The 27,325-nt window shown below is 46.3% G+C and overlaps 1 protein-coding gene across 2 annotated transcripts; it reads right to left on the bottom strand.

Moving 5' to 3' along the window:
- Positions 1–298: 298 nt before the first annotated feature.
- On the bottom strand, positions 299–27,041 carry flt1 (fms related receptor tyrosine kinase 1). Of its 2 annotated transcripts, none has more exons than XM_071414540.1 (11): positions 26,749–27,041; positions 20,305–20,446; positions 19,788–19,999; positions 17,280–17,404; positions 10,545–10,707; positions 10,171–10,307; positions 8,710–8,881; positions 8,296–8,413; positions 7,967–8,136; positions 5,637–5,784; positions 299–3,076 (listed from the first exon to the last, which is right to left on the bottom strand). In XM_071414540.1, the coding sequence occupies exons 1-11, from the start codon at positions 26,804–26,806 to the stop codon at positions 3,055–3,057; spliced, it is 1,467 nt and encodes a 488-aa protein (XP_071270641.1). In that variant the 5' UTR covers positions 26,807–27,041; the 3' UTR covers positions 299–3,054. The 2 variants fall into 2 exon arrangements, with proteins under 2 accessions (XP_071270641.1, XP_071270642.1); XM_071414541.1 differs by having other exon boundaries at positions 299–2,712; positions 20,305–20,410.
- Positions 27,042–27,325: the final 284 nt, after the last annotated feature.

The following is a 27,325-nucleotide window of genomic DNA, read 5'->3' as shown; positions in this document are numbered from 1 at the left end:
TCCCACGCCTCCCAGGAAACACATGCACATACGTGCACACACGCTTGCACGTACACACACACACAAACACACAGAGATGGTTCTACATATGTGGACACAGACAAGTTTAGTTAGATGACATAACACACACATATACACATACACACTCATACATAGATACATTCACACAGTGTGCCTTCCCAGGGTGAGATGACTGACTGTTGGACTGTCTATGATGTTGTCTCAGTATTTCATTTAGAGATCCTGCTAAATGAGTTACTACCTAAAACCATGATAAGTCGAAAAGTAGGAAGCAACACACAATTTAAAGCAACATTTAATGTAAAAAACATACATTTAATATAACATTTAAAACAATACATATGAAAAGTTTTCATACAAATTTGGCCATTATTGGCAATTATCATAAGTAAGTTAGTCATATAAAATTATTAAATATTAGATTCATATATTACTCATAGAAAATCTGTATACATGGAATGAATCACAAAGGGAGAGACCCGTAGAATGAATAAACTCAGTGTGGAAGTCTCGCTTGCTTTCATCAAGACACACACACGCACACACAAGCACACACGCGCACACAAACACACACAAGCACACACTACATTCTTAGAAAAAAAATTACCCTAAAAGGGTTCTTTGGCTGTCCCAATAAGAGAACCCTGAAGAACCCCTTTGGTTTCAGGTAGAACCCTTTTGGGTTCCATGTAGAACCCTTTCCACAGAGGGTTTTACATTAAACCCAAAAGTCTTCTACATGGAACCAAAAAGGGTTCTACTTGGAACCAAAAAGGGTTCTCCTATGGGACAGCCAAAGAACCATTTTGGAAGCCTACATGCACAACTATGACACTCAAACAAACCATAAAAACAGCTTCCTGTGCATATGAAGAGTTTAGTTCCAAAACGTTATATCCACCAATTATTCACATTTGTGTTTTTTTATCAGAAATGATTGCTTATGGGTACCTTCATGTGTGTGTAAAATATAACTGTCCTCAGATTTGTTTTATTCATAGATTTTAGATGTGAATTGTAACGTTTTCTTGCAAACCGCTATATATCAATTGTTACGCTGGAATGGAATGTTTGTATCCTGCATATTTGACTGTGATATGTGGTTGTCTCACCCAGCTATCTTAAGATGAATGCACTAACTCTAAGTCGCTCTGGATAAGAGCATCTGTTAAATGATTAAAATGTTAAATGTTTTACATACAGATCTCATATTACTGTATTGAATTATATTTATAAAACATTTTAAATATATTTTTTTAAAATATTGATGTCACAAATGTATCATTTGAACAGTTCTTTATTCAAAATGTAGTTATTTGTTACATTTGAATGTGTAAAACCTAGCAGGACTACTTGTTTCTCTGAGAGTGAGACGGATATTTAGCGTTTTGCTAAAAAAATGTTAAACAATTTTTCTCTGAAATGAAACCATCAAGTGAGAGATTTAAAAAAAAAATACATGTCTTTCATTGAACAACCCCATGTCATGATTAGATAGTGAAAATACACCAATCTCTTTCATAACTTTAAACAATAAAAGCTAATTTACCAACATTTCTGAAAATTGATATATAGCATTTTGGAAATACATTCTTCATATATCACACGCAAAGACAAACTATTTTCCACACAATAAACTGCAGTATAATACATAAATTCACTCTGGATGACAAATGTTTGATATACAGTGAAACACCTTACAAATGACATAACATGACATAAGATGACATATGACTGTCATTGACTCTGGGTCCTGGGTAACTCCTACATGGTAGGTGTTTGATGAGCAGTCCCAGAGTATCTTCCAGTAATAGAAAACTGTAGGGCATCCCAGAGCATAGCTCCTCCTCTCTCTCTCTCTCTCTCTCTCTCTGTCTCTGTCTCTGTCTCTGTCTCTGTCTCTGTCTCTGTCTCTGTCTCTGTCTCTCTCTCTGTCTCCCACTCGCCCATCTGAGATGTAGCAACTTACTTATAAGGTATATGATTTACAGTCAGAACTCACAGCTTTTGTGGATGTCAGAACTACAACAGGATGGCAGGGCTCGGGGCTGGGGACAGGCTCATGTACCCATTATAGTACCACTCTAGGAACACAAGAAGCAAAAGCAGCTCCAGAAAAACGTGGCTTAGTGGATGGATGGAAGGGCACTTATTTCTGGCTCAAAATGTCTGAGAAAAGGAACAATGTAAAAAAAAATGCCAGAAAAGGGGTGTAAAAAGGCAACCTGGGTAAGGGGAAATAAATAAATAAAATAATAACCATTAAAAGCAGATCAGATCATTGTCCTCAGTGTGGTGTGACCTCTCACTCCTCTTCTTCCTCATCCTCCTCTTCAACAGTGTACCAGGTCACTGTCCTGCCCCCCCCCCTGCCCTCCAACCCCAAGATCCCAGAGAGCACCAATGTGGGGTCGCTGGGTGGCTGTAATGTCTGTCATTGAAGGCGCCGGCTGCCTTGGAAACAGCCCCGCTGAGTGTGGTGGAGGTGTGGAGGGGTGATGGTGGTGGTGGTGTGGGGGGATATTTTAATGAAGTGAAACGAAGGTTTGGGGATGAGGGGCAGAGCTGGCGAGGGGGGGAAGGCCAGGGGAGGGGGGAATGAGAAGGGGAGGGGGGGGGGGGTCTCAAGAATAGATCAAGCCCTTGAGGAAGCAGGACTCTGCCACGTTTGAAGACGGAGGGACAATCACGCTGCTGGGAAGCGTCTCGCGTCGGGGAGGAAGCCAAACAAGGAGAGGAAAAGCGCTCTGATTTTCGCACAGGAAACCCGGCGAGCCTCCTGCCCGGGCCAGATAAGAGCGCTGCGGTTCCCAGGGCCCAGGACAAGACCAAGAATCCACAACTGGACCCAGGGACACATCCAGCACCAAGGACTCAGACCTAGGACATAAGGGTGGATCCAGGCCCCAGACCCAGGTCCAAGGATCCAGGGCCAGAAACAGGCTCTAGACCCACACCCTACCCTGAGGACCCAGGTCCCTATCAGCCTGGCCCAGCCTGGCCCACTGTCGCTGGGCCTCCTCCGGCGCGGCATCAGGCCCGTGTTCCGCCAGAGCTACAAAGAACAAGGGCCTGGTCAGGGCAAATCATAATCTATTCACATTCTGAATCATTACTCTTGAACTCTAGAACCAGAACAGAATGCTAGAGCTCTCAGTGCTTTACAGCGTAAACAAACAACAAGGAAATCACATTCAAAGAAATCTCATTTCACAAGTCTGATACCCCAAATCTCTTGCACCTGTCTGAATACCTCATTTGTAATGAAAGCTACTTAAATGGATCACTCTTTGCAGGTAGTGAGAGCGGCCAACGGCGACTATCAGTACGCATGCAAGACTCAACATAGGCTATGATTGATGACTTGTCACAGCTCCTCTGTGCACGGAAGGCATCTTCTTGTTAGGTTGTGTAAGCCTCGTTAGACCTTTCTGGACTGTGAGGTGTCACACTTTCTCCTGGCTGGCTTGCCAATTCATAATCATTGAAAATGTCATTTCTACCAGAGTTTTACCAGGTAAAGCCATCCATGTTGAAGTAGGAGCACAAGTCACTGCTCATTGGTTCAGTGAAGTTATGTGATGTTGCTATGGAAACTTAATGTGGAGATGTGACGATAAAGACTTTCCACAAGCATTGGAAGTAGGCAGTGTGTGTGAAATGTCAAGTACACAGTGATGTCACAGTTTGTCTCAGTAGGGGAATATAACATGGGCGGTAGCTTGGTCTGGAAGCTATGATGTTCAGGTAACGGTTAACCTCTTTGACCTGAACACGACCAACACAATAGTGTCTGACCTCCAAGACCAACCCAAGTCATGTTTTTGCCAAGTGTGTGTGTGTGTGTGTGTGTGTGTGTGTGTGTGTGTGTGTGTGTGTGTGTGTGTGTGTGTGTGTGTGTGTGTGTGTGTGTGTGTGTGTGTGTGTGTGTGTGTGTGTGTGTGTGTGTGTGTGTGTGTGTATGTGTATGTGTGTGTGTCAATGACAGTTGATTGCTGGGCAGGGCCACTTCTCATGAGAACTTAAAAATGTGTGTATGGTAAGATCAGTGTGTGTTGGAATATTATTGCTGATTGTTGGGCAGGGTTGTTTCTTACAAGACCTTTCAAAAAATGTGTGTGTCAGTGTATGAGTGTGTGTTTTGTGAGAGTGGTTTGAAAGTGTGTGTGTGTCATATTAGAAAAGACATCAAAGAATGCAGTGCGCAATCACAATAATAAACATCTCACCCTGCGTTCTGGACAGGAAGTTCATTAAATCATAGCGTTTGATTTAGAAAACAACCAATCTTGACTGAGAACACAGAACAGGCCTCTATTTAAGTAACTGAGAACGCAGAACAGGCCTCTATTGAAGTGACTGAGAGCACAGAACAGGCCTCTATTGAAGTGACTGAGAACACAGAACAGGCCTCTATTGAAGTGACTGAGAGCACAGAACAGTGACTGAGAACACAGAACATGCCTCTAATGAAGTGACTGAGAACACAGAACAGGCCTCTATTGAAGTGACTGAGAACACAGAACAGGCCTCTATTGAAGTGACTGAGAACACAGAACAGGCCTCTATTGAAGTGACTGAGAACACAGAACAGGCCTCTATTGAAGTGACTGAGAACACAGAACAGGCCTCTATTGAAGTGACTGAGAACACAGAACAGGCCTCTATTGAAGTGACTGAGAACACAGAACAGGCCTCTATTGAAGTGACTGAGAACACAGAACAGGCCTCTATTGAAGTGACTGAGAACACAGAACAGGCCTCTATTGAAGTGGGCGTTTTACTACTCTGCTCTTTAAGTCTGAGTTACACTGTACTGTGTCTGTGAATGTACCAGGCACACACACGGACGGACAAACGACAGACGTATATACACACGGACATGGACACGGTAACATATGGGCAGTGACAGAAACATATGGTAAAAGACTCAGACAAAGACATGATGAAACACACAGACACACAGACACACACACATTCACACACTCACAGACATGAAAGGCTTCAAAAGGCATCTGTTCTGGTTGCAAAGAGGAAACCCTGTCTGAACACATGCTGAAATAGACCAAACATGTCTCCCTTCACAAACAAACTCACAGACATTCTCCATTCACACCCTAAAACAGGCCCTCGTATTATAGACAAAGACATTCTCCATTCACACCCTAAAACAGGCCCTCGTATTATAGACACAGACATTCTCCATTCACACCCTAAAACAGGCCCTCGTATTATAGACACAGACATTCTCCATTCACACCCTAAAACAGGCCCTCGTATTATAGTCACAGACACCTTTCTGTCCCAGTTCTAAGTTAGGAACAATATGACTAAAATACCTGACGTACGTAATGCCTACCAGGTTTTAAGAACATTACTTAAACGTTGACATGGTTTGTTCTGTGCACAGTATTGGGAGACTATGTGGGCATAGTGACGGTGTGCGTGTATACATGATTATAGATACACAGTATGCAAGTATGTTAATTGAATATGTATTGGCAAGGGTGTCAGAACTGTAGGTGTGTTTGTGTAAAGGAGAACCTACACAACTTTAGGAAGACGTGTGTTTCTGTGCTACTGCGTGTGACAATGTGAGCACCAGGTGTACTTACAGGCCTTTGGGGGGGCAGGGGTGCCAGAGCCAGGCGATGTGAGGAGGGGGGACTCCGTGGGAGCTGCAGTGCAGGGCTTGTCTGCTGCCCTGCGGGAGACTACCTGGGTCCTGCAATGACACCGCCTTCTCCCCTATTCCAGGACTCACTGGAAGAACACAGACAGAGACTAAGACTAGTGGTGTACGGGTCTGCTGTTTGTTCACCTACCCGCAATTGCTAATAACCCATCCGCAACCAGCCGACTATACACTGAGTGTAGAAAATATTAAGAACACCTTCCTAATCTTGAGTTGCACCCCCCCCCCCTTTTTTTCCTCAGAACAGCCTCAATTTGTCAGGGCAGGGACTCCACAAGGTGTTGAAAGCGTTCCACAGGGATGCTGGCCCATGTTGACTCAATGCTTCCCACAGTTGTGTCAAGTTGGTTGGATGTCCTTTGGCTGGTGGACCATTCTTGATACACACAAACTGTGTGAAAAACCCAGCAGTGTAGCATGTTCTTGACACAAAAAGAGGCGCCTGGCACCTACTACCATACCCCGTTCAAAGGCACTTCATAAAATGCAATAAAATGCACAAAACCCCCCCCAGGTTTGACAGTTTTAAGGTAATGAAAAGCTGTTAAAACAACCCAACATGTTTTTTTGATAAGATTTTAGTTTGGCTTGGATACATATTTTATGTGGTTGAAATACAATTAGCTTTGATGATGCTGATAAAGATAACCCAGTCCCTAACCACACATTCATTCTCTCGATATGCTGAAATAAATAAATAATACTTCACTCCTGTTCCTGAGTCAACATTTACATTTGGTATATAATTTTACTGCATGAAATGCTTAATTCTGCAGGAGTTAATATTATATTAGGCTAAGTGGGAGGTTATAGACCTAGAGTCAGTGTCCAGATTTCAGTCAGGTTACTATTCCAATTAACCCATCTGAACAGTACAGTTCCTTGACGTGCCATTTTGAAGTCCCCGTCTTATGACTGTTGAATTTGTATAGCACCTCACAATCATCACACATAACACACACTGCTATCATCTTCTTTTACCACTTCACCAAATCTTTACCAAACATTAGACTACTGTTCTGGCCCTCCTTCTATTTATTTTCAACTATTTTCAACCTGTTCTGCTGCTACCCTTCATCCACACAATATTTAAAGACCCTAAACCCACCTGTTCTGCTGCTACCCTTCATCCACACAATATTTAAAGACCCTAAACCCACCTGTCCCATGGGGGATAAACTACGCATCACTATCAACAGACCATGAGCACAGAGAGAGAGAGAGGACAAACCATTAGCACAGAGAGAGAGAGAGAGGACAGACCATGAGCACAAAGAAAAAGAAAGAGAAAGAGAGAGAGAGAGAGAGAGAGAGAGAGAGAGAGAGAGAGAGAGAGAGAGAGAGAGAGAGAGAGAGAGAGAGAGAGAGAGAGAGAGAGAGAGAGAGAGAGAGAGAGAGAGAGAGAGAGAGAGAGAGAGAGAGAGAGAGAGAGAGAGAGAGAGAGAGAGAGAGAGAGAGAGAGAGAGAGAGAGACAGACAGACAGACAGACAGACAGACAGACAGACAGACAGACAGACAGACAGACAGACAGACAGACAGACAGACAGACAGACAGACAGACAGACAGACAGACAGACAGACAGACAGACAGACAGACAGACAGAGGACAGACCATGAGCACAGAGAGGGAGAGAGAGAGGACAGACCATGAGCACAGAGAGCGAAAGAGGACAAACCATGAGCACAGAGAGGGAGAGAGAGAGGGCAGACTATGAGCACAGAGAGGGAGAGAGAGAGGACAGACCATGAGCACATAGGGAGAGAGAGAGAGAGAGAGAGGACAGACCATGAGCACAGAGAGGGTGAGAGAGAGGACAGACCATGAGCACAGAGAGAGAGAGAGAGAGAGAGAGAGAGAGAGAGAGAGAGAGAGAGAGAGAGAGAGAGAGAGAGAGAGAGAGAGAGAGAGAGAGAGAGAGAGAGAGAGAGAGAGAGAACAGACCATGAGCACAGAGAGTGAGAGGACAAACCTTGAGCACAGTGGGAGAGAGAGAGGACAAACCATGAGCACAGAGAGGGAGAGTGTGAAGGAAAGAGAAAGGTTGAGAAGAAGAGAGAGAAAAATAACAAACAAAGAACGCGGGAGAAAGAGATAAAAAGGGTGAGAATGAGTGAAGCGAGAGGGGACAATGTGGAACAGAATAATGGGTTGGAGACACAAAGTGGGCACAGAGCAAAAGAGAGGGTGTATGAAGATGAAAAAGAAAAGCGATGGAGGGTAAAGAGAGGAGGGAAGACTTGGTCCTCACCGTTGACCACCAGAGAGAGCGTTAGGTTCTGGTAGAGTCTGTGCTCCTGGATTCCCACCAGGATAGTGTACTTCCCTGCGTCCTCCTTCGCCACATCCCGGATCACCAGGGAATTCCCATCCACATGATAACGGGAACACTGTTCTGCTGCTACCTTCCCATCCTTCAACCTAACACGGAAAAACATGCAGGAAATTCCTCAATTAACTTAAAGAACGATCAAATTAAGAATGATACAATGTCATGTACAGTATCTGTATTTGTCTCTCAAATAGTGTAGGCTGGTGTAAGATAGTGTGCAGGCCAGCTGACAGTCTGTATGTTCTTACCAGATAATCTCTGGGGCAGGGAAGGCCCGTAGTTTGGGGGAGATTCGGTAGGATTTCTGTCCTGCATAAGCCTCCACTATAGCCCCTTGTCTGGGTGTCAGACGGATATACGGACGGTCTGGGACGATACACACAAACAAACAAACAAACAAACAGACAGACAGACAGACAGACAGACAGACAGACAGACAGACAGACAGACAGACAGACAGACAGACAGACAGACAGACAGACAGACAGAGAAAATACAACGCATTAATGACATATTACAGAGAGTGACACAGACTGTGGTTGTGGTTAATATTATTATGGCAAAAGGGGGTGTTAAACCATCAATGAATTTGCTCATCAATGAATTTGTCACAGATGTGGGTGTAGTCGGAGGTGAGAAGTAGTACGTATATTTTGACTCACCGTAGACTGTGACAGACACGTTAGTCTCTCGGCTGACCGGTCCACTGGTCACTCGGCAGATATAGAGCCCTCTGTCAGAGCGGTGGAGTTTAGGGATGGACAGAATACTGTAGAACACCATGTGAGTTTTACTGGCCATGATACGCCTACTAATTATGGCTGCCCTGTTTACCTGAGGGGAGAGAGAGAGGGAGGGGGAGAGACAGAGAGAAAGGGAGAGATATTATTGTGATAGTAAAAGTCTTCCAAACAGGTAGGCAGATGATGAAGTTGTTATCTACTAAGTAATATATATATATATACAGTTGAAGTCGGAAGTTTACATACACCTTAGCCAAATGCATTTAAACTCAATTTTTCACAATTCCTGCCAATTAATCCTAGTAAAAATTCCCTGTCTTAGGTCAGTTAGGATCACCACTTTATTTTAAGAATGTGTAATGTCAGAATAATAGTAGAGAATGATTTATTTCATCTTTTATTTCTTTCATCACATTCGCAGTGGGTCAGAAGTTTACATACACTCAATTAGTATTTGGTAGCATTGCCTTTAAATTGTTTAACTTGGGTCAAACGTTTTGGGTAGCCTTCCACAAGGTGTACTACAGCATCCCTGAGTCGCCTCTTCACTGTTTACGTTGAGACTGGTGTTTTGCAGGTACAATATAATGACGCTGCCAGATGAGGACTTCTGAGGCGTCTGTTTATCAAACTTGTCCTCTTGTTCAGTTGTGCACCGGGGCCGCCCACTCCTCTTTCTATTCTGGTTAGAGCCAGTTTGCACTGTTCTGTGAAGGGAGTAGTACACAACGTTGTACGAGATCTTCAGTTTCTTGGCAATTTCTCGCATGGAATAGCCTTCATTTCTAAGAACAAGAATAGACTGACGAGTTTCTGGCCATTTTGAGCCTGTAATCGAACCCACAAATGCTGATGCTCCAGATACTCAACTAGTCTAAAGAAGGACAGTTTTATTGCTTCTTTAATCAGAACAAAAGTTTTCAGCTGTGCTAACATAATTGCAAAAGGGTTTTCTAATGATCAATTAGCCTTTTAAAATGATAAACTTTGATTAGCTAACACAACGTGCCATTGGAACACAGGAGGGATGATTGCTCATAATGGGCTTCTGTACGCCTATGTAGATATTCCATAAAACAAATCTATTTCAAGAACTTTGACAAAGCTGTCATCAATGAAAAGGGTGGCTACTTTGAAGAATCTCAAATATAAAATATATTTTGATTTGTTTAACACTTTTTTGGTTACTACATGATTCCATATGTGTTATTTCATTTTTTTTTTTAAATAAAGAAAAACCCTTGAATGAGTAGATGTGTTCAAACTTTTGACTGGTACTGTATACGTACTTCAAAGTTATTCTACATACAGTACTACATAACATAGTGTACTTCATTGTAGTGCACTTCATAATTCTAGTGTACTTCATATGTTTTTCACCTGCCCAGGGTAGTCCCAGCTTATGGACACTCTGCTGTTCCACTCTGCAGTGACAGTACAGTTGATGGCCAGACTGTCCCCCTGTAAAGTCTGGACTGGACTGGTACTGTTCAGATACACCTCCATAATCTTATTCACTGGAGAGGAGAGGGGGAGGGGAAGAGACACTCATTTAATTCCTGCAATATATCAAATCTGAAAGATCAATAGATATGCTTGGCCTTGGTAGTGCTCACCTGGTCTATAGGTGTGTCATGTAAGTGTGTGTGTGTGTTTGTGTGTGTGTGTGTGTATGAGTGTGTTTGAGTGTGTGTGCATGTGTGTAAGTATGTGTCTGTGTGTATGTGTCTGCATTTGTGTGTGTGTGTGCTCACCTTGTCTGTGTGTGAGGTAACTGAGGGAGTGTGTGGTCCCGTTGACAGAGGTCTTGCAGGAGAACAGGCCGATGTAGAAGTAGGTGGGACTGCGGATGAGGAAGCCCTGTCTGCTGTTCCACACTATGTTCCTCTGGTCTGGGGTCAACTCACGGTCAGGGAACTGGAGGCATGAACACACACGGTCATGACCACAACCACAACTGTAAAAACAGTCGAATAAAATCAATGTCACACAAAATGAAATATCTGTTTCCGATTAGGGATTAGAAAACATGGTCAACAACCATAGCCACACCATAAACTCAACACAACCATAACCATTTTGTGAACTCAACCACCAACTGACCAATCATGAACTCAACCCAGCCATGACATGAGTTATTCAGAACCATGACCACATCCTGAACACAACACAACCATACTTACAGTCACACAAAAGCAACACTGCACACATTCACAACTCCTGAGCAAATCATGAACATCACAACCACACAGAACAGTATGGGGGCTATTAATGACTCAAATGAGGCCACATTGGCAAGACGCATGATGCATGTTATTATTATTACTGCATAACACAAAACGATTACTAAAATATCTGTGTTACTGTAGAGAGAGAGTCTTGGGTTACTGTAGAGACAGAGTCTTGTGTTACTGTAGAGAGAGAATCTTGGGTAACTGTAGAGACAGAGTCTTGTGTTACTGTAGAGACAGAGTCTTGTGTTACTGTAGAGACAGAGTCTTGTGTTACTGTAGAGACAGAGTATTGTGTTACTGTAGAAAGAGAGTCTTGTTAGTGTAAAAACAGTCTTGTGTTACTGTAGAGACAGAGTCTTGTGTTACTGTAGCGACAGAGTCTTGTGTTACAGTAGAGACAGAGTCTTGTGTTACTGTAGAGACAGAGTCTTGTGTTACTGTAGAGACAGAGTCTCGCTTACTGTAGAGACAGAGTCTTGTGTTACTGTAGAGACAGAGTCTTGTGTTACTGTAGAGAGAGAGTATTGAGTTACTGTAGAGAGAGAGTCTTGTGTTACTGTAGAGAGAGAGTCTTGTGTTACTGTAGAGACAGAGTCTCGCTTACTGTAGAGACAGAGTCTTGTGTTACTGTAGAGACAGAGTATTGTGTTACTGTAGAGACAGAGTCTCGCTTACTGTAGAGACAGAGTCTTGTGTTACTGTAGAGACAGAGTCTTGTGTTACTGTAGAGACAGAGTCTTGTGTTACTGTAGAGAGAGAGTCTTGTGTTATTGTAGAGACAGAGTCTTGTGTTATTGTAGAGACAGAGTCTTGTGTTACTGTAGAGACAGAGTCTTGTGTTACTGTAGAGACAGAGTCTTGTGTTACTGTAGAGACAGAGTATTGTGTTACTGTAGAGAGAGAGTATTGAGTTACTGTAGAGAGAGAGTCTTGTGTTACTGTAGAGACAGAGTCTTGTGTTACTGTAGAGACAGAGTCTCGCTTACTGTAGAGACAGAGTCTTGTGTTACTGTAGAGACAGAGTATTGTGTTACTGTAGAGACAGAGTCTCGCTTACTGTAGAGACAGAGTCTTGTGTTACTGTAGAGACAGAGTCTTGTGTTACTGTAGAGACAGAGTCTTGTGTTACTGTAGAGAGAGAGTCTTGTGTTACTGTAGAGACAGAGTCTTGTGTTACTGTAGAGACAGAGTATTGTGCTACTTTAGAGAAAAAGTATTATGTTACTGTAGAGACAAAGTCTCGCTTACTGTAGAGACAGAGTCTTGTGTTACTGTAGAGACAGAGTCTTGTGTTACTGTAGAGACAGAGTATTGTGTTACTGTAGAGAGAGAGTCTTGTGTTATTGTAGAGACAGAGTCTTGTGTTACTGTAGAGACAGAGTCTTGTGTTACTGTAGAGACAGAGTCTTGTGTTACTGTAGAGACAAAGTATTGTGCTACTTTAGAGTCAGTCTTGTGTAAAATGGTTGTTTTCTTGGAGGAGGCAGACTCAAGGAAATGTTTACTAGAGTTTCAGTGACATGGTGGAAGCATCCCGCCCTCTCTCAGGGGAACATGTGGACCCCCCACCTCACCCCCCTCACCTCCAGTGTTAACTGGCTGATACCCACCTCACCCCTTCACCCCCAGTGTTAACTGGCTGATAGCCCCCTCACCCCTCAACCCCAGTGTTAACTGGCTGATACCCCCCTCACCCCTTCACCCCAGTGTTAACTGGCTGATACCCCCCTCACCCCTTCACCCCAGTGTTAACTGGCTGATACCCCCCTCACCCCTTCACCCCAGTGTTAACTGGCTGATACCCCCCTCACCCCTTCACCCCCAGTGTTAACTGGCTGATACCCCCCTCACCCCTTCACCCCAGTGTTAACTGGCTGATACCCCCCTCACCCCTTCACCCCAGTGTTAACTGGCTGATACCCCCCTCACCCCTTCACCCCCAGTGTTAACTGGCTGATACCCCCCTCACCCCTTCACCCCCAGTGTTAACTGGCTGATACCCCCCTCACCCCTTCACCCCAGTGTTAACTGGCTGATAACCCCCTCACCCCTTCACCCCAGTGTTAACTGGCTGATACCCCCCTCACCCCTTCACCCCCAGTGTTAACTGGCTGATAGCCCCCTCACCCCTTCACCCCAGTGTTAACTGGCTGATACCCCCCTCACCCCTTCACCCCCAGTGTTAACTGGCTGATACCCCCCTCACCCCTTCACCCCCAGTGTTAACTGGCTGATAGCCCCCTCACCCCTTCACCCCAGTGTTAACTGGCTGATAGCCCCCTCACCCCTTCACCCCAGTGTTAACTGGCTGATACCCCCCTCACCCCTTCACCCCCAGTGTTAACTGGCTGATACCCCCCTCACCCCTTCACCCCAGTGTTAACTGGCTGATACCCCCCTCACCCCTTCACCCCCAGTGTTAACTGGCTGATACCCCCCTCACCCCTTCACCCCCAGTGTTAACTGGCTGATAGCCCCCTCACCCCTTCACCCCCAGTGTTAACTGGCTGATACCCCCCTCACCCCTTCACCCCAGTGTTAACTGGCTGATACCCCCCTCACCCCTTCACCCCCAGTGTTAACTGGCTGATAGCCCTCCTCACCCCTTCACCCCAGTGTTGACTGGCTGATACCCCCCTCACCCCTTCACCCCAGTGTTAACTGGCTGATACCCCCCTCACCCCTTCACCCCCAGTGTTAACTGGCTGATACCCCCCTCACCCCTTCACCCCCAGTGTTAACTGGCTGATACCCCCCTCACCCCTTCACCCCCAGTATTAACTGGCTGATACCCCCCTCACCCCTTCACCCCCAGTGTTAACTGGCTGATACCCACCTCACCCCTTCACCCCCAGTGTTAACTGGCTGATACCCCCCTCACCCCTTCACCCCCAGTGTTAACTGGCTGATACCCCCCTCACCCCTTCACCCCCAGTGTTAACTGGCTGATACCCACCTCACCTCTTCACCCCCAGTGTTAACTGGCTGATACCCCCCTCACCCCTTCACCCCAGTGTTAACTGGCTGATACCCCCCTCACCTCCAGTGTTAACTGGCTGATACCCCCCTCACCCCTTCACCCCAGTGTTAACTGGCTGATAGCCCTCCTCACCCCTTCACCTCCAGTGTTAACTGGCTGATACCCACCTCACCTCTTCACCCCCAGTGTTAACTGGCTGATAGCCCCCCTCACCCCAGTGTTAACTGGCTGATAGCCCCCCTCACCCCAGTGTTAACTGGCTGATAGCCCCCCTCATCCCCAGTGTTAACTGGCTGATAGCCCCCCTCATCCCCAGTGTTAACTGGCTGATAGCCCCCCTCATCCCCAGTGTTAACTGGCTGATAACCCCCCTTCACCCCAGTGTTAACTGGCTGATAGCCCTCCTCACCCCTTCACCTCCAGTGTTAACTGGCTGATACCCACCTCACCTCTTCACCCCCAGTGTTAACTGGCTGATAGCCCCCCTCACCCCAGTGTTAACTGGCTGATAGCCCCCCTCACCCCAGTGTTAACTGGCTGATAGCCCCCCTCATCCCCAGTGTTAACGGGCTGATAGCCCCCCTCATCCCCAGTGTTAACTGGCTGATAGCCCCCCTCATCCCCAGTGTTAACTGGCTGATAACCCCCCTCATCCCCAGTGTTAACTGGCTGATACCCACCTCACCTCTTCACCCCCAGTGTTAACTGGCTGATAGCCCCCCTCACCCCAGTGTTAACTGGCTGATAGCCCCCCTCATCCCCAGTGTTAACTGGCTGATAGCCCCCCTCATCCCCAGTGTTAACTGGCTGATAGCCCCCCTCATCCCCAGTGTTAACTGGCTGATAACCCCCCTCATCCCCAGTGTTAACTGGCTGATAGCCCCCCTCACCCCAGTGTTAACTGGCTGATAGCCCCCCTCACCCCAGTGTTAACTGGCTGATAGCCCCCCTCACCCCAGTGTTAACTGGCTGATAGCCCCCCTCACCCCAGTGTTAACTGGCTGATAACCCCCTCATCCCCAGTGTTAACTGGCTGATAACCCCCTCATCCCCAGTGTTAACTGGCTGATAACCCCCTCATCCCCAGTGTTAACTGGCTGATAACCCCCCTCATCCCCAGTGTTAACTGGCTGATAACCCCCTCATCCCCAGTGTTAACTGGCTGATACCCACCTCACCTCTTCACCCCCAGTGTTAACTGGCTGATAGCCCCCCTCACCCCAGTGTTAACTGGCTGATAGCCCCCCTCGCCTCAGTGTTAACTGGCTGATAGCCCCCCTCATCCCCAGTGTTAACTGGCTGATAGCCCCCCTCATCCCCAGTGTTAACTGGCTGATAACCCCCTCATCCCCAGTGTTAACTGGCTGATAACCCCCTCATCCCCAGTGTTAACTGGCTGATAACCCCCTCATCCCCAGTGTTAACTGGCTGATAACCCCCTCATCCCCAGTGTTAACTGGCTGATAGCCCCCCTCATCCCTCATCCAACCTTAAGATGTCTCTTTTCCCTCCTATTTCCCTCTGCCTTATACACTACACCTGGTCCCGTGTGGCTCAGTTGGTAGAGCCTGGCGCTTGCAACGCCAGGGTTGTGGGTTCATTCCCCACGGGGGGACCAGGATGAATATGTATGAACTTTCCAAATTGTAAGTCGCTCTGGATAAGAGCGTCAGCTAAATGACTTAAATGTAAATAGTAAATGCCTATATGTCTCCTCTGTCTCATTAGGCCCCTGTGAATGCCCTTGGTGCCCCCCTCCACCCCACCCCCTGGTAGCTGAATCCTGGGAGGTGAGGATTCAGAGGATGTTGGGGACGGACGGACGGACGGACGGATGGACGGACGGACGGGGGGGGGTGTAGGTGGGTGTAAGGGGGTCAGAAGGGGGTGCAGGTGGGTCGCAAGGTGAGAGAGAAGTAAGGATGTGGGAAACGTGACTCCAGTCATCTGCTCACATCCTGTAACTACAGGATGGAGACTGGACTGGACTGGAACCCTAGGTCATGCTACACCACCCCCTTCCGCTTGCCTCCACTCCTCGCCCCACTGGGTCACTTTCACGGCGGCAGCGAGAGGGAATGGCCCCCTGGGTATTGTTCCCTGCTGAGAGGTGGGACAACAAATTAAAGATCCAGGCAGAGTGCAAAATCCTTCCAGGAAAAAAACACTCCAGAGTGTGTGACAGTGTTTGTGTGTGGAGTGGACTCCAGGTTCGGAATGCCGGGCCAGGCCGGGGCGGATGAAGGGAGTGAGAGAACAGGGGATATTTTTAGAATAATTACCTTTGTGGCTCTAGGCTGGACGTTTGTGTGGAGATAGGAGCAGGACGTAAACACAGAGAGCCAACAGAAGGGAAGTGTGTGTGTGAGAATGTGTGTGTTGTGCAACGCTCCGTTTCGGGGTCCGCCTCACATCCTGAAGGGAGAGCCAGGGACAAGAGGAGAGATGACTGAGGGGTTCATTTTCTTCTTTCACTCTTTTTCAGTTTCCTGAAACTCTCTTTGGAAATTCCATCGGAACCTCTTAAGAAAAGACAATTCCTTCATTCACCTGATAAAGTTCCAGTAGCCCACTTCTCTCACCTGGATGTTATTGCGTTGTAAAGGTCAAACTGTGCAGTCTCTGCACACAGAAGATGCTATCTACGTACAATACCACTGTTAACAGATCTGCCTGAGGGGCATGCCTTGCCCTGCTAGCACCAGTCAGTCCTGGCCAGCCCATTACTCCTGGCACCTCATCGTCCTCTGGCCAGAAGGGCGGCTGGTTAAGGAATCAGGAGGAGTTTGGCAGCCAGGATAGGGGTGAGGGGTGTGTGAGGGGGGTGAGGGGGGGCGGAGGCAGGGGGCCCTCCAGACCCCACGTCCTGTCTCCGGGGGTAACAACAGTGCCAACAGAGGAAACTGCAGGCGCCGCTCACTCGGAACATGGCAGTAAAAAATAGGTATCACTGACACACTGAGACGTTGCCACAAACATACATACACACACACTGCACTTCATTGCACTGACGTACACTCACTCACCACTCAGGCAGCAACACTCACAAACACTTCCACACACTTCCGCAGACTGACACAAACAAACGGACACACACACTCCAAGGCAGAACGGTTGCCAAGATAAGAACAATGTGTTGAATGATCTGTACTAGCAGAAACAACATGACTGTGACTTGTGTACAGATGGGAGTGCTGATGGAGAAACAGAGTGAAGTGTTTTGTTCTAAGATGTAGTCAGGAGTGCTAGTAGTGGAAATAGTGAAGGGAACTCACCTTGACCAATGACACGGTGGCGTCAGGGTTGGTGACCCTACAGGGGAAGACCAGTGGCTGGCTCTCCTTGATATACACCACGTCTGGACTTTTATTCTGCTCCCTCACAAATGGCCGCTGTCTGTCTGAAACCACAACACTGAGGTTAGGGATAGGTACACACGCACGCACGCACGCACGCACGCACGCACGCACGCACGCACGCACGCACGCACGCACGCACGCACGCACGCACGCACGCACACACACACACACACACACACACACACACACACACACACACACACACACACACACACACACACACACACACACACACACACACACACACACACACACACACACACACACACAGACTTAATACCCATTCAGCAAATAGTCTCCTGGAGTCAACAATAGGTAATCAAACAGCCTGTGATCCTTCCAGGTACATTACCCCCTCCACACCCACCCTCTAATATTCCTGTGCCATTGAAAGGCGTGGGTGGGTGGAGCTCACCTCATTGTTTGTCAGCTACTGTACTGTGTTATTCAAGGAAAGTATAATCTCTGAACATTTTAACAAAAGTACCCCAAGGACTAGTGGCCTGGACCGCAGGGCTTCCTCCTGCTGCTTTGATTACATATGAAGGAGCTAGCGAGGGGGCAGGAGGGTGAGAGCAGAGAGGGGCAGGAGGGTGAGAGCAAAGAGGGGCAGGAGGGTGAGAGCAGAGAGGGTCAGGAGGGGCAGGAGGGTAAGAGCAGAGAGGGTCAGGAGGGGCAGGAGGGTGAGAGCAGAGAGGGGCAGGAGGGTGAGAGCAAAGAGGGGCAGGAGGGTGAGAGCCGGGAGGGACAGGAGGGTGAGAGCAGAGAGGGGCAGGAGGAGCAGGACGGTGAGAGCAGTGAGGGGCAGGAGGGGCAGGAGGGGCAGGAGGAGCAGGACGGTGAGAGCAGTGAGGGGCAGGAGGGGCAGGAGGGGCAGGAGGGGCAGGAGGAGCAGGACGGTGAGAGCAGTGAGGGGCAGGAGGGGCAGGAGGGGCAGGAGGAGCAGGACGGTGAGAGCAGTGAGGGGCAGGAGTGGCAGGAGGGGCAGGAGGAGCAGGACGGTGAGAGCAGTGAGGGGCAGGAGGGGCAGGAGGGGCAGGAGGGGCAGGAGGGGCAGGAGAGTAGGGGCAGAGAGGGGCAGGAGGGGCAGGAGGATGAGAGCAGAAAGGGGCAGGAGGGACAGGAGGATGAGAGCAGAAAGGGGCAGGAGGGTGAGAGCAGAGAGGGGCAGGAGGGGAAGGAGGGTGAGAGCAGAGAGGGGAAGGAGGGTGAGAGCAGAGAGGGGCAGGAGAGTGAGAGCAGAGAGGGGCAGGAGAGTGAGAGCAGAGAGGGGCAGGAGAGTGAGAGCAGAGCGGGTGATGGAGTCAGACGCCTAATGGACTTGGCAGCCAGAGCGATTGATGGGCCCCAGGGGTCCTATTGGCCAAACAGTAGCCCCACCCTGTGACCCTGGCTCCTCTGGCGCTGCTATCTCCTCTGGCCCCTGGCCCAGCTTCATGCCCAGCCAGCCTCTACCCAGGACAGGGAAAGGCAGAGTGGGGCAGACAGGGCTGTCACGGTGCCTCCTCTGCCCCTGAATCCTGAATCCTGCCTGGCCTTCATCCTATTTCACCCCCCTTACCCTCCCACCTTCCACTCCTGCCACCTTTGAACAGAACCAGATACCCCCCCCCCCCCCCCCCCCTGTCTATAGACCTCCAGCTCCCCTCCCACCTCCACCCCCCGCAGCCTCCTCCCGTCCCCAAGCACAGGATGCTGTGAGCAGGGCTGAGGGGAGCAGATAAGCCTGGTGCCCTGGGAAACTCTGCCCAAACCTGAGCATTTCAGCAGCTGGGCTATTCCTGGCCCTGAGGAATAAGGTAGCACGTAAACGAAAGTAAAAAGCTTTTATATATAGACCTAGTAGAGGGAGAGAGGGAGGGAGGCTGAGAAAAGAGACAGGCTAAGGGGGAGAAACTGTGCCAGAGTCATTAGGATGTATTGTTGGTACAAACAGTGTTGAGATATACATTACTCTCTGGTATTGGTGTGTATTTAGCACCCACTGCCACTATATTTTGTTGAACCTAAGCACATAAACAATGAGACAGAGTGAGCAAGAGATTGACTGACCATTCCATCAGAGAGGGGGGAATAGAGAGAGGGGGGAATAGAGAGAGAGAGAGAGAGAGAGAGACCACTCCATCAATGGGGAAGAGAGAGAGGGAGAGAGTGGGGGGAGGATGGAGAGATAAAGAGAGAGGGTGAGAGAGAAAGTGTAATTGAGAAAGAGAGCGAGCGAGAGGGAGAGAGAGCGAGACAGAGAGAGTTTAACAGAGAGGGTGCATCAGTGAGAAAGAGGTGGACAGATGATTCATATCCTAAACCTTATTTCCATTTCCTGAGCTCTAGCATTTGTGACAGAGTGGCACTGACAGGGACTTGGGAGTACAGGACACTGTAATGAGTGAATCCCAGAGTGAGTTGGTAGTTGTTAAATGTTACCTGTGACATAGATGTAGACAGCACTCTGCCTGCGGGTCCGATGGCTGTACCGACACCGGAACGATCCTGTGTGCTGGGCCTGTGCTGAGCTAATAATCAGTTGGCTGCAGTAATGCTGGCTCTGCCTCCCACAGCGAGAATCCTCCAATTGCACACTCTCTTTATCTCTGGCCACACCTCCAGGGAACACCCACGACAGCTCCCATCGACCCCTGATTGGTCAAAGGTAGATTGCTGTAAAACATTTCATCTCTCTCATTGCATCACAACTTCTGAAAGCTGACCATAAAAAGGTGTATTTAAAAGGTGTATATAAAAGCTAATCTGATCAGTGAATAAGTCTAGGTAGACAATCTTTCCTTTATCTTGACATTTCCCACTTGACCCCTTTCACTAACCTACAACCACCCCACCCCGACCCCCGAGCAGCGCTCACTGATCTGCACTGACTGCCCTCCCACCCATTCCCGCAACCTATCACCTCTGACCTTTAACCTTTGACTCCAGAGAGACTCACCTGCAGTGGATCGTCAGCGTCTGGTTGGCCTCCAGGACCAGCTGTCGACTCTTCACATCCAGAACAGGAACACTGAACTTCCCCATAGGCTCCCTCTCCACTTTACCTGGGAGAGAGAACAGAGATGTCTTATTGGCTTTACCTGGGAAAGAGAACAGAGATGATGTCTTATTGGCTTTACCTGGGAGAGAGAACATAGATTATGTCTTATTGGCTTTACCTGGGAGAGAGAACAGAGATGTCTTATTGGCTTTACCTGGGAGAGAGAACAGAGATGTCTTATTGGCTTTACCTGGGAGAGAGAGAACAGAGATGTCTTATTGGCTTTACCTGGGAGAGAGAACAGAGATGTCTTATTGGCTTTACCTGGGAGAGAGAACAGAGATGTCTTATTGGCTTTACCTGGGAGAGAGAACAGAGATGTCTTATTGGCTTTACCTGGGAAAGATAACAGAGATGTCTTATTGGCTTTACCTGGGAGAGAGAACAGAGATGTCCTATTGGCTTTACCTGGGAGAGAGAGAACAGAGATGTCTTATTGGCTTTACCTGGGAGAGAGAACAGAGATGTCCTATTGGCTTTACCTGGGAGAGAGAACAGAGATGTCTTATTGGCTTTACCTGGGAGAGATAACAGAGATGTCTTATTGGCTTTACCTGGGAGAGAGAACATAGATGATGTCTTATTGGCTTTACCTGGGAGAGAGAACAGAGATGTCTTATTGGCTTTACCTGGGAGAGAGAACAGAGATGTCTTATTGGCTTTACCTGGGAGAGAGAACAGAGATGTCCTATTGGCTTTACCTGGGAGAGAGAACAGAGATGTCCTATTGGCTTTACCTGGGAGAGAGAACAGAAAGGATGTCTTATTGGCTTTACCTGGGAGAGAGAACAGAGATGTCCTATTGGCTTTACCTGGGAGAGAGAACAGAGAGGATGTCTTATTGGCTTTACCTGGGAGAGAGAACAGAGAGGATGTCTTATTGGCTTTACCTGGGAGAGAGAACAGAGATGTCTTAAAGGCTGCAGGCCAGGCAGGCCCCCATACATTGCTCTTTGCTCATAACAATCAGTGACTGATCAACATATTTCCTCATGAAAATCTGAATCAACTTTGCAATATACTCATATATACAGGTTGAATTTCGCAAAACTACTAGCCACTACGATGGCACACAAGTGATAACAACACGATGGCACCTATTCTAACAAATTCAACCACTCCCACCATATTAGCCAATAATACCACTGACCACTCACTGTTACACTACTGACCATAGCTCTGGTCCAGGGGGTTAGTGCAAATGATTTCCTTCATGAAGGAATGCACACTAACACCCTGGTCCAGAGCTATGCTGGACACAACAACATGAACCAATAAATACCAGAGAACAATACAACAACTGACCACAACACTAGTGGTGTTGACAGATCAACTGACAGCCTCATCATAGACACTCCCAGGCAGAAACACCAGACCCTCGTCACCTCCTCGTTCCCATGCCACTAAACCACTTGAGGACCAAAGTGGAAATGCGTAAGCAGTGTCACTTTTGTTTATTAAATAAAAGCAATGCTCTACTCCATGGTAAGTGAGGATTATTAATGAGAGATAAATGATGCTGTCCATCCATCCTTCCTTCCTCTCAGTCCAAACAGAAACATTCACACAGACACGTCCTTAAACCAGCCAACTCATAAATGGAACCTAATTCACACTTTTGGATCCTAAACCTAATTCCCTATACTGTGCACTTGATTAAATTGATATAGCTATAACAGGAAAAAAGGAAATTATGCGTAGCAATGTATTGAGTGATCTAAAAATCTATTTCCAGGAAATCAAGTGTGTTTTTACTGTTGCAAGCCGTTATTTAAAGGAGATGATTTATGTGTTACAAATTACCAATGAGTTGTGGCTTGAGCCAACAGCAGGGTACTGATGACTGATATGATGTGGTTTATAACTTGTCATAGTACAGCAGACTGGGTGTGGTCCAGGTCCTCAGTGCTTCTAACAGTCATTTCACTCTCCTGCTTTGAGTAAAGGCTTTCTTTGGGTCCTCCACGTCATAACCAGCATGTCAAGCACGTTCAATTTACCAAAAGTGTGCCAGTATGCTATCCTCTCTGCTATCTTCCTGATCAAACACATCATTGCTCTACGACCATTATCTGACCCCTCAGTCACTAGCAACCCTCAAATGAGGTTGACCTTATGATGATGCATGAGTTGAGTTCCACCTCAGCTGGACAATACAAATGCAACCCCATTACTACTACTCATTGTCTTGGTTACCAGTGGATGCTCTAATTTTACTCACTCTGGTAGTGTTTCCTCTGCTTCCACTCTGAGTCATACACACACACACACACACACACACACACACACACACACACACACACACACACACACACACACACACACACACACACACACACACACACACACACACACACACACACACACACACACACACACACACACACACACACACACACACACACACACACACACACACACACGAATACACACACCCAGAGTCCTGCCGCAGAGTCTATATGTTGGGGTAAATAGTTTAAAGGAGGAAGGGAAGTCAAGTCTCTCTCAGCACGGGCCCAAGGGGCATTTCAACAGGCTGTGAATTGGACAGAAAGTCCCTTCCCATTTCACTCAATACAGCTGGAGCTTTCATCCAACAAACCCTAGTGTTGGATCTCATGCACTTCAAGGACATGACCATTTGAAACCCCAGAATGTGCCTGCACGACAGGAATAAGATCATGAGCTGAATGTAGATTACAATAAAAAAAATTGACATGTTTTTCCTCATGTGTTGTACATGTTATTCCAATTATGTAAACCACAGAAGTTGTTTTACAAAGTGTGGTGACATTTGCATATCATTAGAGGGAAATAATAATGCTTGACCTTTGATGTCTTGTGTTCACATGGTACAAATCATTATTTTCAGATCCTTATCTGGGGCAGCAGGTAACCTAGTGGTTAGAGCGTTGGGCCAGTAACCGAAATCTCTGAGCTGACAAGGTAAAAATCTGTCATTCTGCCCCCGAACAAGTTGGTTAACCCACTGTTCCCCGGTAGGCCAACATTGTAAATAAAAATGACTTGCCTAGTTAAATACTGACTTGCCTAGTTAAATACTGACATGCCTAGTTAAATACTGACTTGCCTAATTAAATACTGACTTGCCTAGTTAAGTACAGACTTGCCTAATTAAATACTGACTTGCCTAGTTAAGTACAGACTTGCCTAGTTAAATACTGACTTGCCTAATTAAATACTGACTTGCCTAGTTAAATACTGACATGCCTAATTAAATACTGACTTGCCTAGTTAAGTACAGACTTGCCTAGTTAAATACTGACTTGCCTAATTAAATACTGACTTGCCTAGTTAAGTACAGACTTGCCTAGTTAAATACTGACTTGCCTAATTAAATACTGACTTGCCTAGTTAAATACTGACTTGCCTAGTTAAGTACAGACTTGCCTAGTTAAATACTGACTTGCCTAATTAAATACTGACTTGCCTAGTTAAGTACAGAATTGCCTAGTTAAATACTGACTTGCCTAATTAAATACTGACTTGCCTAGTTAAGTACAGACTTGCCTAGTTAAATACTGACTTGCCTAATTAAATACTGACTTGCCTAGTTAAGTACAGACTTGCCTAGTTAAATACTGACTTGCCTAATTAAATACTGACTTGCCTAGTTAAATACTGACTTGCCTAGTTAAGTACAGACTTGCCTAGTTAAATACTGACTTGCCTAATTAAATACTGACTTGCCTAGTTAAGTACAGAATTGCCTAGTTAAATACTGACTTGCCTAATTAAATACTGACTTGCCTAGTTAAATACAGAAGAAAAAAAGTCTGACACAAAATAACACAGTATTTAGAAATGGAAACAGTATGGTAAATCCCAACTAGCACATTTAGTTCCTTGGAAGTTGTGGGAGCGTAAGTCTTTGGTTTCCCATTGGTTCTGGCAACGAAGCCATAAATATTGTTTCCTGACCGTAAAAACGGAAGGTTCTATGGTTCCCTGAACGTTTTCCTGGGAAGTTTTATCAACGCTCTGAGAAACAATATTATAGGTTATTTGAATGTAATTAAATAAAGTTCTGAGAGCATGTTACAATAAGACTTCTAATAACATGGCTAGCTTAGTTTGGGTTAACTGTTGTAAACTCCAAGCACAGATAGGACACATGGAAACTAATTTGCTTAGGCATTAATTATGCAAACACATTTACTTTTTATTGTGGCATGAAGTCAGTGAGATGCAAACCAACGCACATGAACACACTTAACAAGATAAAGAACAGAGAGAGGATTTTCTCCGCTGAGAACAGAATGTATGTTCTTAAATAACATTCTTAGAACGTTCTTTGAATGTTACTAATGTTTTCTTGTGGTTTTTATAGAAAGTTTTCTTAATGTTCTGAGAACATGACTTTAAATAGAACCATGAGGAAACCTGTAGAAAACGCTATGCTGAAGTACTGAAATTCACACAGAAGAACGTTGTTTCTTAACATTCTTGGAACAATTTGAGATCCTTACTTTAAATAGAACAATGAAGAAACCTGTAGGAAACGCTATGCTGAAGTACTGGAATTCCATAGAGATAGATAGAGGACTCATCTTTATATCTGTGATATTATAGCATCTGTGACAGCATGGGCAGTGCCATTGAGGCTACAACCCTTAGGAATCACCACCTAGTTGACTACTTTTAAATGGTGGAAGCTTGGTGGAAGCCCATGCTAAAACGGCCTTTTGGCCACCAGAGGCCTCAATCATTCTCTATGTGAAATTCCCACCTAAGAAACATATAGTTCTCAGAACATTATATGCTACATGGGTAACCAGCACCATTCCCATTCAAATATCGTGCATTAAAATGTGTAGTTTTGTCACACAACACAATGCCACAGATGTCTCAAGTTTTAAGGAAGCTACAATTGGCACGTTGACTGCAGGAATGTCCACCAGAGCGGTTGACAAACAATTTAATGTTCATTTATCTACCATAAGCCGCCTTCAACATAGTTTGGGAGAATTTGGACATCCAACTGGCCTCACAAACACTGACCACATGTATGGCGTCATGTGGGTGAGCGGTTTGCTGATGTCAATGTTGTGAACAGAGTGCCCTATGGTGGTACTGGGGTTATGGTATGGGCAGGCATAAGCTACGGACAACAAACACAATAGCATTTGATCGGTGGCAAGTTGATCCTAAGGCCCATTGTGAGGCCCATTTTTTTAAGGTATCTGTGACCAACAGATGCATATCTGTATTCCCAGTCATGTGAAATCCATAGATTAGGGCCTAATGAATGTATTTCTATTGACTGATTTCCTCATATGAATTGTAACTCAGTAAAATCTTTTACATTTTTGCAATTAATTAAATTGTTGCATGTTGCGTTTATATTTTTGTTCAGTATAGTATAAAGTTGTTGACCAATAACCATATGCGCTGCGTCCATACTTCACGCACACAGGAGCCAGTTCGAGCCAGTTCACCTCAATTTCCTCCCCGTGCGTCTGTTTTAGCCATAAGCGCTGATTAGCGCCAGTTCCTGCGCTCTAGAAAGTTTCCTTGCGTTGGTCATGACCCCACACTCATTTATATTAGAACTTCCATTTCACAAACTCATCAGCGTCAGGAAGTAGCCTAACGGCCTGTGTGTGCCGATTCAACCCGGGTCAAAGAGCGCACAGAAAGGCGGATAGAAAGCAGGGCCACAGAGCTCTCCGTTATCCAAACAACTATCCCACAGGACAAGGCTTATCTACTAAACAACAGTTAGCTGTAAAAGAAGCGCACTTCTTCAACCACCCGTGCTATATGACCACACTGATCTCTCAATGGACCGATTAATGAGACAGTCGACGGAATAGCGCCAAGAAGCCTTGGCCCGTTATGTTCAAAGCTCGGGATGCTGGCTAAACTGTCTGCCAAGTGCCACGTGTTTGAAGAATGTTCCCCTGGCGTCAATACTATCTCTTTACTGTGACAGTACGCACGTTCCTCCTGATTATGTGGCAATCCATCTTACATGGTCTTGCACAATAGGACTACTACTAAAAGATGGCAAGTTGGCAACCTATGCGGACATCCTGCGTCAAGCATTTAGACAATAATTACGCATCATGCCTCACTGTGTCCATAATAAATTGATGAAGAAATATTGATATTTAATTTGATATTATTATCAACTATTGATATTTATTTAAAACATGAACACATGAAATCATAAATATAAGCACACTTGAATAAGGAATGATTTGTGTGATTTGTCCGAAGGCGACCGAATAGGGATAGTGAGCGTGCGCCCTATGGGGAGCGGGCTGTTGCATATTCGTGCAGTTGATAGTTTCATCAATCAGTGAACTCTCTACTTACCTTTTGCGAGCGCACTGCCAGACAATCCACATAGAACCACGAAGATAAAGCAAATCATGTTGTCTGTCTTCCCCGTTGCACTGAAGAGCTATGCAAGAAGAAACGTGTAACAGAGAGTTTAGTCCTTATTCTCCAGAGAATAGAAAGCTACAGACCACACAGCATCAGCGCGCCTATCGCTGCTGATTCGCATTGATTCTGACGAGTAGGAGAGGTTTACCGAATAGAGGAAAGGAGAACCGTGGGAGACGCTACAGAACACCGCGCATCAACTCCAGTAAACTTTTTTCCCAATGTGATCGTGGGCACCGGTTTTATACAGTTCCCATAGCAAGCGGATAACGGGCCTTCCCGTGACGTCCCATCGCCACACCCATGGCGCGTAAAAGCCGAGTCCCACCCGTACAGTACCCATTCTTACACAGTCACTCTAGACAAATTGAAACAATGAAGATGAAGTAATGATACTGATACCCTGTCTGACCCACAAACATCAGATAACCATACGATTTACTCAAAAACAGTGAGTAAACATAAGCATACCCAAGCAATTACGCGCCACTGCTGCCTAAATCGC

This window comes from Salvelinus alpinus, chromosome 8 (assembly GCF_045679555.1).
Source record: "Salvelinus alpinus chromosome 8, SLU_Salpinus.1, whole genome shotgun sequence".
Classification (NCBI taxonomy): Eukaryota; Metazoa; Chordata; class Actinopteri; order Salmoniformes; family Salmonidae; genus Salvelinus; species Salvelinus alpinus.
Note: the sequence above shows the minus strand (reverse complement) of the source record. Positions and strands in the feature narration are given on the sequence as shown.